This window comes from Cyprinus carpio, chromosome A9 (genome assembly GCF_018340385.1).
Source record: "Cyprinus carpio isolate SPL01 chromosome A9, ASM1834038v1, whole genome shotgun sequence".
NCBI lineage: Eukaryota > Metazoa > Chordata > Actinopteri > Cypriniformes > Cyprinidae > Cyprinus > Cyprinus carpio.
In genome coordinates this window covers 27963088-27979477 of record NC_056580.1, presented here as the reverse complement: position 1 = coordinate 27979477, position 16390 = coordinate 27963088, and the positions used below count along the sequence as shown (strand labels likewise).

The 16390-nt window shown below is 36.1% G+C and overlaps 1 protein-coding gene across 10 annotated transcripts in view; it reads right to left on the bottom strand.

The window, feature by feature from the left end:
* Positions 1–31: 31 nt before the first annotated feature.
* Positions 32–16390, bottom strand: part of LOC109065228 (thioredoxin domain-containing protein 6-like) — a 19130-nt gene continuing 2771 nt past the window's right edge. The window contains exons 4-23 of one of the 10 annotated variants that reach the window (XM_042764339.1): positions 16326–16390; positions 14912–15028; positions 14143–14212; positions 13976–14058; positions 13664–13756; positions 13388–13542; positions 11890–12098; positions 10501–10645; positions 9276–9383; positions 9044–9189; positions 7919–8063; positions 7585–7841; positions 6626–6721; positions 6137–6238; positions 4267–4368; positions 3970–4071; positions 1535–1636; positions 1237–1338; positions 491–550; positions 32–114 (exon numbers count right to left, since the gene is read on the bottom strand). The exon at positions 16326–16390 is cut by the window's right edge and continues 7 nt beyond it. In XM_042764339.1, the coding sequence (XP_042620273.1) occupies positions 531–550; positions 1237–1338; positions 1535–1636; positions 3970–4071; positions 4267–4368; positions 6137–6238; positions 6626–6721; positions 7585–7841; positions 7919–8063; positions 9044–9189; positions 9276–9383; positions 10501–10645; positions 11890–12098; positions 13388–13542; positions 13664–13756; positions 13976–14058; positions 14143–14212; positions 14912–15028; positions 16326–16390 (2219 nt within the window). In that variant the 3' untranslated portion in view covers positions 32–114; positions 491–530. Of the gene's footprint in view, positions 115–490; positions 551–1236; positions 1339–1534; positions 1637–3969; positions 4072–4266; positions 4369–4459; positions 5565–6136; positions 6239–6625; positions 6722–7584; positions 7842–7918; positions 8064–9043; positions 9190–9275; positions 9384–10500; positions 10646–11889; positions 12099–13387; positions 13543–13663; positions 13757–13975; positions 14059–14142; positions 14213–14911; positions 15029–16325 lie in introns of those variants that run through there. The other 9 variants (XM_042764340.1, XM_042764342.1, XM_042764343.1 and 6 more) reach the window with 9 other exon arrangements.

Here is a 16390-nt window from a genome sequence, read left to right as displayed (position 1 = left end):
ATAATAAATAAGGAATAAAAACAGACAAGAGTGTTGTCAGAGAGTTTAATTCACAGTACGATCTAAATTCATACGATTCACGTGAGATGTTTTCTAGCTGCCTTCAGATCCAAACTGATGGAGAACAAAAGAAACCATCATATCATTATGTTTCCAAACAGGGTTATTCCTTACAATTAAAAACAATAACTGAAATAAAATATAAAAAATACAATTCAACATTAATTTTCATTTAGTTAAGTTGAAGTACTAAAATAACTAAAATTATATAGACAACTATAACTCAAAACATAACAAAAACTACAATAGTGTATCACTGATACTAAAAAAAAAAAAAACAGCGTAATTACATCAAATATAGTTTGAGACCTTATATGAACTGATTCTTTGAACGAGTCATTTCTTTGTGAATCAGATTACCCTGTTGTTTAATTATAGTAACACTGCTTCTCGTGAATGTTTTTGATGCAAGTTAATCATGTAACCTCACCTTGATCCGTCTGGTTCTCTGACAGATGATTGTACAGATTTCATACATTTTCCTGATCCCCTGAAATACACAAGACAAACTTCTCATCACATTTACAGTTACATCACAAGTTAAAGTTGAAATAAAGTTTATTTATCATTCCAGAATATGACTGATTTTGTGTGATTAATGTTGATCACGTGTTTGACATGAATTCATCTGTTATGTTTGTCTAACAGATCACTCAATCTTGACACATGGGACAAAAAAAAGAGTACAGAAATGAAATAAATGAAAGTTAATTCACCAAAGGAATTATTTCTGATTAATCCTTCTCATTTACGCTTGGATGTTTCTTCCATTTTTACTCTGTTTTTCCCTGCTGTACCTCAATCTGATCACTTTGACAGTATTTTGCATGTAATCTGTGTATTAAAATACATACTCCATTCTGTTTTCTGGTTTTGCTAGCTATTAATAGGACCTATTTAAAATGAGTGAAATTATTACATATATTAAATAATTGTACATTTCTTTACAGTGGGTGACAGGACTGATATACTGTATAATAGTTGTCACCCAAAAAATATGAGCATAATTACCTAGAATCATTTGCTGAAATACGGCCCTTCAGGATGAGGGTTGACTTTGGTTTTATGAACGTTTCTTTAATATCTCACAGTTAATGCCAAAGTGGAAATGTTGCTGTTTCCAAAACATGTCTGAAGGATCAGGGACTAAACTTGTTTTTGACTTTAAATAAAGACCTGTGTCCTGCGGGCTGGATGTGGGCATCTCTAGTGCTTCAGTCTCATCAGAAGAAGCTGGCTGACTCTCTGTCGTCTCCGGCTTTATTTCTTCAGCAGCTTCTGGATGTGGAGAGGAAGGGTAATGCTGACTTTTGTGTTTACATATGACTTTTTCACTTCAAGTTAATGGACTAAAAGTACTTTTGTAGGTTCTATCATGATTTCAGTTTTATTTCTGTGAATTGTGCAGCCTAATTTATTTATTTTAATTATCCATTCAGTTCTTAACTTGTGCATCACTCATTGAAATAAAGACCTGCGTCCTGCGGGCTGGATGTGGGCGTCTCTAGTGCTTCAGTCTCATCAGATGAAGCTAGCTGACTCTCTTTCATGTCTGGCTTCATTTCTTCAGCAGCTTCTGGATGTGGAGAGGAAGGGTAATGCTGACTTTTGTGTCACCTTTTCACTTAAAGCAGAGATTCCCAAACTTTTTTTTTATCAGCCGAACACTTTAGACGTAAAATATTTACTTGAAGTTGTTATTTCACCAGTTCATGTTTTCAGTCATTTAACAACACATTTGCATGTTTATGGTCTTTGATGTTGGTTAGTGCTCACATGACATCCAAGTAAACATAAAAAAGGTTAAATATTGTGTTTTATTTTTTATTTTATATATAGGGCTGCACGACTTGGCTGAACATTTATAGTTATTTTGTCATAAATTTAATATTAATTGAATTTAATTTAATACTAACATTTCACTGCTGGTCATATGCTCTCCATATAACCAAATAAAAATCTTGAATCTTAATAATAATAATTATTATTATTAGGTATAGTATTATTATTATTTTACCTCTAAAAATGAAATCATCTATATTACTGTTGTAAAATATAATTATACTGTAAAATAAACTAATATTTTACAATAATTATAGTCATTTTTATTTTACACTACATGTGTCACGGTTGCTACTGTGTTGGAACGAAGAAGCACGGAGACGAAGAACTTGACCATTTCAACATTGACGTTTAACACGGGACAAGGAAACACAGGGCAGACAACTCTAAGTACAGAACTAAACGAGGGGTAACAGATGAGACCCACCTGAATCAAATGAGCACGATCAGAACACGGGAGAAACTGGGTAACTGGGAGCACATGGGGAACAAAACACAACACAGGAGCACAAGGACAGTCCATGGGCGTGAGATTACCTCCCCCTCCCGGAAGGCTCCCACACGCCTCATAACTTCCAATGGAGAGGGGGGGGGTGCGCTCTGGAGGCCTCTAGGGACAGGCTTACACGGTGACGAAAGGCCTCCAGATTGGTACCCGTTCCGGGACCCATGGCTGAGCAGGCAGTTCAGGAGGCTAAGGCAGGGTGAAGACAGTTCAGGAGGCCAAGATGGTGCAGGCAGTTCAGGAGGCCTCTCTCTGGATTGGACGTGGAAACAGAAGCCTTCTCTGGGCTTGACTTGGGATCTAAGGCCCTCTCTGGGCCTGATGTAGGAACAACAGCCCTCTCTGGGCTGGACGTGGAAACCGGAGCTTCTCTGGGCTTGACTTGGGATCTAAGGCCCTCTCTGGGCCGGACGTGGGAACAGAAGCCCTCTCTGGGCTTGGAATGGACTCTGAATTAGTTTGGGTTGTATTGGATTCAGGACTGAACTTGAAGAAATGAGTGGACTCAAGAGGGTAAAGAGATTGCTGAAGTCATAGTAGGGCTAGGGAGAGCATCGGCCAGCGAGCTTGACATTGGAGCAGCCGGCAAACTTGACTATGGAGCAGCTGGCATTTCTGGGCTTGATATACAGTAGGAGCAGCAGACGGGCTTGATTTCGGAGCGACCGGTGATCCGGACTTCGGCGCGGCCGGCGATCCTGGGCTGAGGACTAAGACGAATCTTGGGACTGGAGTTAGGAAAAGGGAAGCTGAAAGGAGTGCGGCCCTGCCCAACTGGGAAGTGGGGTCTGGGGTCAGTCTTCTGTCTACGGCCTCAGGGGGTACCCTGGAGGTGACAGGTTGCCGGAACCCTTGGTTAGGTATGTGGGGGTTCCTGGCATGGGGTGAGCTGGTGAGACACGGTGTGTTCCAGAAGGGGCTGGATGAGGAGACTTTAAATTCTCTTTAAGTTAGTTCTTCTACTTCGAAATTGGAACCATTTAAATAGAGGACAAGATTAATCAGCTCGATCAAGGGAAAATCACACGTGGGGAGATCACAGCGGCTCATATCTTCATCCAGCCCCAGCTGAAAACAAGCACCGAGTGCAGCGTCGTGCCAGCTCATGCCAGCTCACCCAGACAGACAGCTTGAAGAAATCCTCCACATACCTCTCCAAAGGCCGGCCACCCTGCCGGAGACACCACAGCAGATCCTCAGCCTCTGTGTTGGAACGAAGGAATTTCAACTAGACAATCTTTAATTAGAGGGCAGGCTGGAACACATGTTGCACATTGACATTTAACACCGGCAAGGAAACACGGGGCAGACAACTCTTTAAGTACGGAACTAAATGAGGGGTAACAGACGAGACACATCTGAATCAAATGAGCACAATCAGAACATGACAGAGACTGGGTCACGGGGACCTTCAGGATTCAGGTTGACTTTGGTTTTATGAACGTTTCCTTAATATCTCACAGTTAATGCCAAAGTGGAAATGTTGCTGTTTCCAAAACATGTCTGAAGGATCAGTGACTAAACTTGTTTTTGACTTGTGCATCACTCATTTAAATAAAGACCTGCGTCCTGCGGGCTGGATGTGGGCATCTCTAGTGCTTCAGTCTCATCAGAAGAAGCTGGCTGACTCTCTGTCGTCTCCGGCTTTATTTCTTCAGCAGCTTCTAGATGTGGAGAGAAAGGGTAATGCTGACTTTTGGGTTTACATATGATTTTTTCACTTCAAGTTAATGGACTAAAAGTACTTTTGTAGGCAATATCATGATTTCAGTTTTTTTCTGTGAATTGTGCAGCCTAATTTGTTTATTTTAATTATCCATTCAGTTCTTAACTTGTGCATCACTCATTGAAATAAAGACCTGCGTCCTGCGGGCTGGATGTGGGCGTCTCTAGTGCTTCAGTCTCAACAGAAGAAGCTGGCTGACTCTCTTTCATGTCTGGCTTCATTTCTTCAGCAGCTTCTGGATGTGGAGAGGAAGGGTAATGCTGATTTTTGTGTCACCTTTTCATTTAAAGCAGAGATTCCCAAACTTTTTTTATCAGCCGAACACTTTAGGCATAAAATATTTACTTGAAGTTTTTATTTCACCAGTTCATGTTTTCAGTCATTTAACAACACATTTGCATGTTTATGGACTTTGATGTTGGTTAATTGTCACATGACATCCAAGTAAACATAAAAAAGATTAAATTTTGTTTTATTTTTATCATTTATATATAGGGCTGCACGACTTAGCTAAACATTGTAATTATTTTTGTCATATATTGCAAATATAACATTATAATAATTATTGGGAAGGCCTCCAGGGCGGTACCCGTTCCAGGACCCATGGCAGAGCAGGCGGTTGCCTCGGCCACTCTGGTCAGAGACGTGCCCCCCACCCCCAGTTTTTTTTTGGGGGGGGACAGAAGCACTCTCTGGGCCGGACTCGGGAACAGAAGCCCTCACTGGGCTGCATTGGGAACTGAAGGCCTCTCTGGGTCGAACTCGGGAACTGAGGCCCTCCCTGGGCCTGACATGGAAACAAAAGTCCTCTCTGGTCTGGATTTGGAAACAGGAGCCCTCTCTGGGCTATACTCGGGATCTGAGGCCCCTCACTGGAGCGGACTCAGGGGCTGGAGCTGACACTGGAGCGGACTCAGGGGCTGGAGCTGACACTGGAGTGTAAGGAAAAGGGAAGTCGAAAGGAGTGCGGCCCTGCCCGACTGGGACGTGGGGTGCCCGTTCAGACCTCCGTCTACGGCCTCGGGGATACCTCGAAGGTGACAGGTGGTCAGAACCCTTGGTTAGGTATGTGGGGGTTCCTGGCATGGGGTGAGCTGGTGAGACATGGTGTGTTCCAGAAGGGGCTGGATGAGGAGACTTTAAATTCTACTTCAAAATCAGAACCATTTAAATAGGAGGAAAAGAATAATCAGCTCGATCAAGAAAAAAAAAAAAATCACACATGGGGAGATCACAGCAGATCGTATCTTCATCCAGCCCCAACTGAAAACAAGCACCGAGTGCAGCGTTGTGCCAGCTCACCCGGTGAGACAGCTTGAGGAAATCCTCCACATACCTCTCCAAAGGCCGGCCACCCTGCCGGAGACACCACAGTCGATCCGCAGCCTCTGTCATCCTTGTATTAGGTCCGGTGTTCTGTCATGGTTGCTACTGTGTTGGAACGAAGGAGCACGGAGACGAAGGAGTTTCAATTTGACAATCTTTAATTACTCACAACTAGGGGAACACAGGGCAGGCAGGAACACACGTAGCACATCAATGTTTAACACCGGACAAGGAAACACAGGGCAGACAACTCTTAAAGAACAGAACTAAATGAGGGGTAACAGACGAGACACACCTGAATCAAATGAGCACAATCAGAACATGACAGAAACTGGGTCACGGGAGCACACGGGGAACAAAACACAATACAGGAACTTGGGCGTGACAACATGTCACAACACTAATTCAAAAAATGGGAAATTTTAACTTTTTAAATCATCAAGCTTTTATTTTGGCGGAATACGAGTGAAATGCTCTCCACATGAATGTTGGAAATGATTTGAATGTAAATAAAGTGAAACAGCGCAACAGACTATATAATTATTTCATTAAATCATAGCCTTTGATCACACTATATCATGATTTCAGTTTGATTTCGATCCATTGTGCAGCCTAATTTATTTATTTTAATTATCCATTCGGTTCTTAACTTGTGCATCACTCATTTAAATAAAGACCTGTGTCCTGCGGGCTGGATGTGGGCATCTCTAGTGCTTCAGTCTCATCAGAAGAAGCTGGCTGACTCTCTGTCGTCTCCGGCTTCATTTCTTCAGCAGCTTCTGGATGTGGAGAGGAAGGGTAATGCTGACTTTTGTGTTTACATGTGACTTTTTCACTTCAAGTTATTAGACTAAAAGTACTTTTGTAGGCTGTATCATGATTTCAGTTTTATTTCAAATGTGAAGCCCAATTTATTTATTTTAATTATCCGGTTGATTTTCTCTTTTTTTTATCAACTCTCGAACCCCGTTTTGGAAACCCTAAAGGACTAAAGGAACAGTTGGCCTTAAATCAAATCTGTTATTATTTACTCACCGGTTCATTCTGTATGTGCAACGACAGTTCATAGTGACGGGCAAATATCAGAGTACGTGTTTGGAGCAACATGAGGGTGAATAAATAATGAGAGAGTATATATGTTTGCATGTGTTTGTTCAGTGTTGGACCTGTTGAGCTCGGCTCTGTCTGGTTCCTCACGTCATCAGATGATGGAGATCTGGAAGCTTGTAGATTCTTGAGCTCTGCAAAGCTCTCCTCTGTTTCTATAGATAGCAGGACATTCATTTAATGTTATTCTTAAATATTATGTACATTTACACACACACACACACACACACACACACGTACATATATATATATATATATATATAAATCAAAATGTCTTAAATTGTAGTAGAAAGTCATAAAGTTATAGTTGTGGAATAAAAAAAAAATATCTGCCTCTATTTTGCATTTGTTTTGATTTTTCAATACAAATATCTAAACATCCTTAATTGAAGCCATGAGATGCAAAATGAAGATTTTTTTGAGAAACTGAACAAAATGAAGTGAGTTTTTGCTTAAAACAAAAACAAATGTCTGCCACTGAGCGATGAAAACTTGGTTTCCCTTTGAATTAAGTTGATTTTTCTAAGTTGAGCCCAATGGCAGATATTTGTCCCTTGTTTATACTCAGTTCATTTTGATACATTTCTTAAAAAACAAGACTTTTTATGAAATGTCGTTTTTGCATCTTGATTTTAAGATTTTTTTTTTTTACATTTGCACTGGAAAACAAGATCAGTGTGATCAGACGCTACAGTAAAAGTTATTTCCATTTTCTAGTTAAGCTATTTTTTGTCTGGAGATCGGTTAGAAGTTGTATTTTCAAACTCTGCAGTGCTGCTAATGCAACTCATTGTTTATTGCTTAGACATTTCCATTTAGAGAAGATGTTGCCGTATTGTGTTCCCCTTAAAATTGGTCTTATAAAGGTCTTTAAACGTCTTAAATTTAATTTTATAAAACTTGCAGAAACCCTGTTAAATGATGTGTTTTATCACCAATTTATCAACCTGATTTAGTTTCTCAGTACAGTATGAATTTTATCTCAACAGATGGAGGAGCTTTTGATCATTTGGTGCACCTAACAGAGGAGAAGCGGCTCCGTCGATGATCACGCTCTCAGAGCTGATGTCTCCAAAGATGAACTGTATCTTCTGGTGTGCGTGTTGAGTGTTGGAGGATCCGTGGACGGCGTTCTCCAGCATGTCTTTAGCGAAGCGCCCTCTCAGAGACTCCGGGGCCATTTGTCTCGCCTCGCTGGGGTCCATCGGGCCCATGGCCGCCCTCCACTCCTCCACCGCGTTCTCCTTCGTCAGAACCATCATCGTGCACGGGCCGCTGCAGAAAAATGAACCACGTTTTATCTTTCTTATGTCCTGCGTGAAACCTTCCAGTTGAGTTTGAGCTGAACTCACCGACACATGTAATCCACCAGCTGACTGAAGAAAGGTTTGTCTCGGTGCTCTTTATAAAACTCTTCCGCCATCTCTCTGGACAGAACCGTGTCCTTCAGATGGGAGATGGTGAATGCTCTGGCCCGAATCTCCTCCAGGATTTCCTCTGATATGAGCAGAAGCAGACAAAATAAACAGTGAGTTCCTCGTTTAATTAATGTTCTTACTTTTTGATTTCATATACACCACCATTTGTGAGTCTGGGTTCATTAAGATTTTAATAAAGTAAAAAATAAGCACTTCATCAAGGATGCATTAAATTAATCAAAGTGAGAGTAAAGACATTTGTAATGTTGCAAAAGAGTTCTATTTAGAACTTTCTATTCATCAAAGAATCCTGAAATGCATCACTGTTTCCAAAAAAAAAAAAAAATCAATCAACATTGATAATAATCAGAAATGTTTCTTGAGCAGCAAATCAGCATATTAGAATGATTTCTGAAGATCATGTGACACTGAAGACTGGAGTAATGATGCTGAAAATACAGCTGCGCAACACAGAAATAAATTACATTTTACAATATATTAAAAAAACAAAAATGAATTGGAATAATGTTTATCTATAGATCAGATAAATGCAGTCTTGGTGAGCAGAAGAGACTTCTTTCAAAAACATTAAAACTTTTTTTTGCACTATATTTCAGCAGTATTTCTCTCTTTTCATGTCGATAGTGTTTGAGAAGCATTGCCGTACTTATATATTTCTAAATCATTCCGATTCGGTTTTCTTCTAAATCTCTAGCTGCAACTATTAATTATGTTTTGTACAATAAATCCATTCTGACTTCATTCAGACTATGTACATTATTTTAATGTTAAGTGTATCTGTTAACTGTTTTTATAAACATTCTACTTTTCAAAAAGTAAAAAACTGTAAAAAGTAACTGGCATCATATTTGCATACTTCTTATATTTTTCATTTCTGTGTGTTTCTGATACAGTATTTGATTTACAAAGAACCAAAGGCTCTTGTCAGCACTGCTGTGATGTAGCTTCATTTAAAGTGTGAAGCGTGCAGCTCACACACAGAGCTAATATCCCTCTCCACTCTTTGCACTGTGTTCAGAGTGACTGCAGCTATCATACCCTTGTGTTGCGTGTCAGGTTTAATGATGGCGAGCGTGTCCTCCGGTGGGAAGAAGAAGCCGATCTCCCTCTCCGCCTCCTCTGAGCTTCCGCTGCCGTGAAGCTGATTAATACTGGAGCTGCCAGAGGAAAACTGGGCTCGCAGACTAGATCAGAACCACATATATGATAAATAAACATATGAAATACAACAACACAATGAGTTGAGCAAACTATTATAAATATCATTTACCTGTTGGGTTGCTCAGTCTTAGCCTGGATGGGGTCTTTGGGTCCCAGGATGTTCCTCCAGTGCTCCACGGCTCGCTCCTTCACTAGCGCTAATGCTAACACAGGCCCGCTGTGAACGACAGCAGAGACTCGCTGTGAGACTTCTGGCTTCTTTACGTCATTTACACAGCATTTATATGCAATTAGCAGCTATGTATCCAAGATTACTATTATGCTTATATTAAAGATAGAAATCACTTCTTCAAAATAGCTTGTTTTTTTTTTCTTTCTTTGTAACAACTTATGGGTGAGAAGATGATGACTGAATGTTCATTTTTGGGTGAACTATCCCTTTAAAATAATTTAATATGGAAATTAAATACATTTGAAAAGCTTCAATTTGAGGTTTATAGTTTTTAAGGCCAGTTTTGCAAAACAGCACACAGCGGCATTTTTGAACAGTTCTCATTTTTTTGGATGTCAAAACATAGTTATCATTACATATTATAGTTAAAAAAGTATCATTATAAAACATTTTCATTACTTAAATATTTTTAAAATATTTTTTAAAATATGAAAAAAATACGTTTTTCATATATATATATATATATATATATATACACAGTATATATATATATATAAATATATATATATATATATATATATATATAGTTTATCTATTTAGATTTATATATATATATATATATATATATATATATATATATATATATATATATATTTTATATTTTCCCTATATATATATATATATATATATATATATATATATATATATATATATATATATATATATAGGTTTTTGTTTCCTAAAATAAATGTAGTATTTCAGCATCATTCCTCACTTTTGTTTTAACTAAAACTAAATAAACTAAAGCTAATATTAATAAATACTATAAGGACATATTTAAATAAATTACAAAAAATGATTATAACTTTAAAATAATAGTGAAAACAAAAGATAAGAATATAATCTAATTCAATACTAAAACAAAAACTACAATAGTATGTCATACTGTAAATAATACTGTCAAAATGATAATAATTAGATGTACAGTATACCATTTATTCTGAATAATTAATGCTGTCTTATCAAATCTGAAGAGGACCATAAACAAACACTAAAAACAAACAGTTTCTGTTAGACACTGACTTCCATAGTACCTTTTCCCATAGAATGGAAGTCACACTTTTTCCACAGCATCAGATGTGTGATGTATGCGATGGCTCACCTGGTCATGCTCTCCAGCAGGCTGGGGAAGTATTCCTGCTCCAGATGATCGCTGTAGAACTGCCTGACCTGATCCTCAGACAGCATGAGCTCTCTCTGCATGGCCACTGTGAATCCTGCTTCATGGATCCGGCCCAGAATCTCCTCTACAAACACATCTACACTTTACTGCCTGACCGAAAGCGCTCCAGCTGAATTAGTTTGGACACATCTGCTCATTCTTTATTATGACAGTTTCACACATTGTGGAATAACAGTAAAGTTATCGAAACTACTAAATAACAGAAATATTGGAACAGTGTTGTTATTGTAAACTAACACTAAAACTTGTTTCAGTTACTTAAAAAAAAATAATTTGATGGAAAAATAACAAATGCTGCCTTGGCAACTAACTGAAATAAAATAAGCTGAAATACTAAAACTGAAATAAAAATAAAGCTAAATATAAATGAAATAAAGCAAAAGCACATAAAATTACTAACATTTAAGCATAAATTAAAATGAAGATTTAGAAGCTTAGAATATTATTTATATAAAATATTATTTTAAAATATTAATCAATATTTTATTGTTTAATACAAATTATAATAGCATATAAATAATACTGAAATAAATGTTAAGCTAAATAGAAATATTTAGAAAATCTTTAAAAAATTGCAAAAGCACATAACAAAATTGCTAAACTTTAACTAAAATTAAAATTAAAACTAAAAAGAAACAAACATAAACACTTATAACATTAATATTTATATAAAATCTAATATTTAAAATATTAATAAATAGTTTATTAGTACAAATTAAAATAGCATATAAATAAAGCTAGAATAATACTGAAATGGAAATAAAGCCAAATAGGAAAAAAAAAAAAAAAACTAATAAAAACTAAATAAAAAAAATGAAGAAAAAAATTGCTGAAATGGAAATAAAGCCAAATAGAAATATTTAAAAAATAAATAAATAAATAAATAAATAAATAAAATGGCAAAACACATTCCAAAACTACTAAACCCTAAACTAAAATTAAAATGATAACTGAAAATAAAAAATAAAAAGCTGAACACATATTTATATAAAGTATTACATTTAAAAGCAACAAATATTTTTATGAATTAATTCAAATTGTAATACTATAATATAGTAATACTATTATAATAAAACTGAAATGGAAGTATGGGAAAGATGTCGTGACCAATGAATGTCAGTCATATGTAGGTTGACTCAAAGTGTTACACTGTGGCTTTTGATCAAACGTTCATGAGAAATAAATTGAGTCACGTGTGTCCAAACTTGTAACTGGTACTTGAGTTTAAGTTCTCATTGAATGTAGGAGTATCTGTCTGTGCCCACGGGGCCGCAGTTCTGCGTGTGTAAACGTAATGTTGGCACGTGCCTCTGTTTTCCCTGGCAGCGTCTGGACGGATGAGCGCCAGCGTCCTCTCCACATGCCCCTGTTCCGGCCCGGCCCGCTCCGAGCTCGAGTCCGCCATCGCCATCCTGAAGCTGGGGAAGAAGAACGCCAGCTCCCTGCTGGCCTGCTCGCTGTCACTGCTGCCGTGGAGAGCGTTCAGAAGAGTCTCGGTGCCGTACTGAGCCCGCAAGCTGAAAACGGAGAGGAGAGCGGGGAAGGATGGATGGATGGAAGGAAGGAAGGGTGGAGAAGCAGAGAAAGAGAAGAGCAGATGGTCTCACTGCTGGTTCTCTGCCAGGGCAGAGGGAGGGAGGCAGGAGTCCACACAGGATGTGTTGTGCTATAACTGTTAGAGCTCAAGTCTGTGAGCGCAATATGGAACGTCAACGCAACGCCCTCATATCACTTTTAGATTATATTTAATTACAAAATTACATTGCACACACATCCGGGAATCACTGAGCCTCTGTGTTAGGCCTATGAAGAGAGACCATGTCATTATATATGACTGACACAACAAAATCAGCAACTTTCAATAATAATTTACTTAAAAAACAACAACAACCATTTATATATATATATATATATATATATATATATATATATATATATATATATATATATATATATATATATAGTAAAAAAAACTACAATTTATTTTAATATTATTTATATACTATTATAGTACACACTATTTATTAATATTATAAATTAGCTTGTATTTTTATATTTTATAAGTTTGAGTAATTTTGTTACATGCTTTTGTCAGTTTTATTAGTTTTTGGGGTTTTTAAATTTCTATTTAGTTTTAGTTAAGTTTATATATCAGTTTTAGTTTAAGTCATTTTAAGTGTTTCTTAATTACTTACCTACTTATAACTTAATTTTATTTCAGTTATTTTCAGGTATTTTTAATGTTTAACTTTTTATTTTTTTCTTTAATTTTTTTTTTTTTTTTTTTTTAAATTTTAATTTTTTTTAGCTTTAGTTTTAGTTATAAATTTCGTTTTTGTTTTTAGTGCTGGAACTTTTTTATTGATTTTTTTTTTTTTTTTTTTTTTTTCTTTTTCTTTTTTTTGAATACAATTTGATATAATTTAAAAAAAAAAAAAAAAATTCAGTCGCATTATATGAATGAAAATCATCCTGCCTAGACTATTTATTTATTTATAATTATTTATTACTGATTTATATATATCTATATTTATCTATTTATCTATCTATCTATCTATCTATCTGTCTATATATATATATATAGATAGATAGATAGATAGATATAAATATGTATATAGATAGATATATAGTACCTTGATAAAATTTCATTATTAAACAAATAATAATTTTGATTTTAGATTTTTGAATGAGATCTTTCTTTGCATTTGCATTTGAAATTTCTAATGCAAATGTCAGAGGGACTGCTTATGTTCAAGTGTCACTCCTACATAAAGTCTATATATTTCTTTTCCTGGGAATGGAGTACCTCTCCGGCTGCGTCCTCCTGGCCTCTTCGACATCCGGTGGACCGATGAATTCCCGCCAGGCTGGGATGACGTCCTCACAGCCCTCCGTCTTAGAAATGAGCAGGACATGCGACGGGCCGCTCGACATAAACTGGATGAGCTCCTGAAAATAAGGCTGGAAGAACACACACAAACACAAACACGCTTCACATGACAACCTGGCATTCCGCCACTACACACCATCAGCAAAAACATTCAAAAACACGTGCTATTTTTAGACTTTTTCTTCATTTTACCTCTGCGGCTTTGTGCTGATAGAAGTCTTGAGCTTCTGCTTCACTCAGCGTTCTCTCCTCATGGGCCAAAATCACAAAACCCGCATCCTGAATCTAGAAACAAAATATGCATTCAGGAATAAATAGAGTTCATCTGTTTATCCATGTGCAAAGGGTACAATACCATATGAATATAAGGCAGAAATGTAAGTTCTTCATCATTTATTCACCTTCATATTGTTGTGTAAATATCACCAGCATACACATTTCAAATGACTGACTGTGAAAATATATCATTTTTTGGTTCATTTATCACTCAAACTGAGCTGTTACCTTCATGATAATCTCATCTGCTCTGCCGTGTGCCACCACATCTGGCTTTATTATCGCCACTGTGCAAGACTCATTAGCAGGAACTGAAAACACAAACCAGATCAGGTCAGTTCAGTCAACAGGGCAGTTACAATTAAGCATGACATTTAATGAAGGAAAATCATTACCATTCACATCTTCATCATGTGGGTGATCCTCATTCACCTCTTCTTCCTCAGTTAAACCTTCGTCTGTCACCTGGAGGGACATGAAAAATTCTAATCTCTTTCATGTTACTTGTTTAAAAAGTGCCTAAAAAATTAGTAATACTTATTTCTGGTGTATAATATTTTAATCATAATATTACAATATATAATTAAATTATATATATATATATATATATATATAGATATATATATATATATATATATATATATATATATATATATATATAAATTATCAAATTAAATTAAAATAATTTGAATTTTATTTATTATATGGTTTTTAAAAGATCCCTGAAATTAAGTGATAATTTGATATATAAAGTTTTAATTTATATAGTATTACACACACACACACACATATATATATATCTATCTATATATATATATATATATATATATATATATATATATATATAATTGATTAATTAATCAGTTTTTTTATAAATTAAGGTGAAACAGGATTTGAGATGGAATGATGGGCAATTAATTTTGGAATATAATAATTATGCAATTCTTTTTTTGTTTAATTTAATGCATTCATACTATATTATATTATATATTGATTATATAATATGAATGTATTATTTAGCAAGCAGCAGTTTCGGTGATGTAGATTACACCTCATACTGAACTACTTTTCCATTGTTCCATCACAAATGTTTTTTCATCCAGATTCAGGCGTCATCTGTCATCCACACAGTAGTGATGACGGCAGGAGTGTGGAGTAACTCACCGCCCTGCGTGCCGCCCCGTGTTCTAGGACGTTCTTCTCTTTGCTCAGCTCTTCCTGTATCAGCCTCTGCAGGAGAGGAGCGTTTGGCCCCCGCAGAACAGACACCAGCTCCCCACCCTACAGCATGACGTCCCGCAGGACAACAACACCAAACAGATGAGGTGTGAACAGCATATCTGAGAGCATCTCACAGGAACATGTCACTTTACACAACATCACAACCAGTTTTCCATTTAAGCTTATTTCCACCACAGAATATTTATCTCAAAATTCTACCATGGAATAAAAAACTAAAAAAGGTATTTGTGATATTTCATCTTACTATTCATATGTGTTCTTCAAATTGCAAGTTTATATCTAACAATTATATAAGAATTGTGAGATAAAAAGTCGGAATGACCTTTTTAATTTTTTTTCCTTGGCTCAAATAAGCTTCCATAGTTTTTTTGGATCATTCATGCATTCATTCATGCACTCATGCATTCATTCATTCATGCACTCATGCATTAATTAATTCATTCATTCATTCATTCATTCATACACTCATGCATTCATTCATTCATGCACTCATGCATTCATTCATGCACTCATGCATTCATTCATTCATTCATTAATTCATTCATTCATGCACTCATGCATTCGTTCATTCATTCATGCACTCATGCATTCATTCATTCGTGCACTCATACATTCATTCATTCGTGCACTCATGCATTCATTCATTCATTAATGCATTAATTTATTCATGCATTCATGCACTCATTCATTTATTCATTCATGCACTTATTAATTCATTCATTTATTCATGCCCTCATGCATTCATTCATTCATTAATTCAATCGTGCATGTATGTTTTGTTTTTGCATTTGCATTGTTTTTGCATTATTTCCATGACAATTAACCACAATTTTCCCTCAAATGCCAAATATTGCAATGCATCTGGATGTTTTGCTTTTAAATTTGCTTTTAAATAATTAAATTATTTTTTCTCTAATTAGATTACCATTCCTCTAAAACAGTATTTTAATTATACCAGCATAAATTAATAGCAGTGCAACTGAAACCTGCATGATTTACAAATCCTTTACAATATAAGTTATACATAATATTAGTTTTATCACATCACAGTAATGAGATTTGGGTACCGTTTGCTTAATAGTATATAATTGTGTATTGTACTGAATAATGCATACAGTCTGAATGGACCTAAAATAGGGTTCTTTGTCTCTATGCAAAACATGTTTTCTTCTTTTGTTTATTTATTTTGGAGTGAAATTTCACAAATTTCCTAAACAGGTTTTGTGACATCCGCCCATGTAATTATTTGCTCATTTTAAATTATATTAATTTTAAGAACAGTAAGAATTTGCAAGGATTGGGAAACACGCAGAGAGATGTACAGTTTCAGACCCACCGCATAAAACAGAAAGGTGGGCTCACACTTCCCTCTGTACTTCTCCAGAGCTTCAATCCCATCAG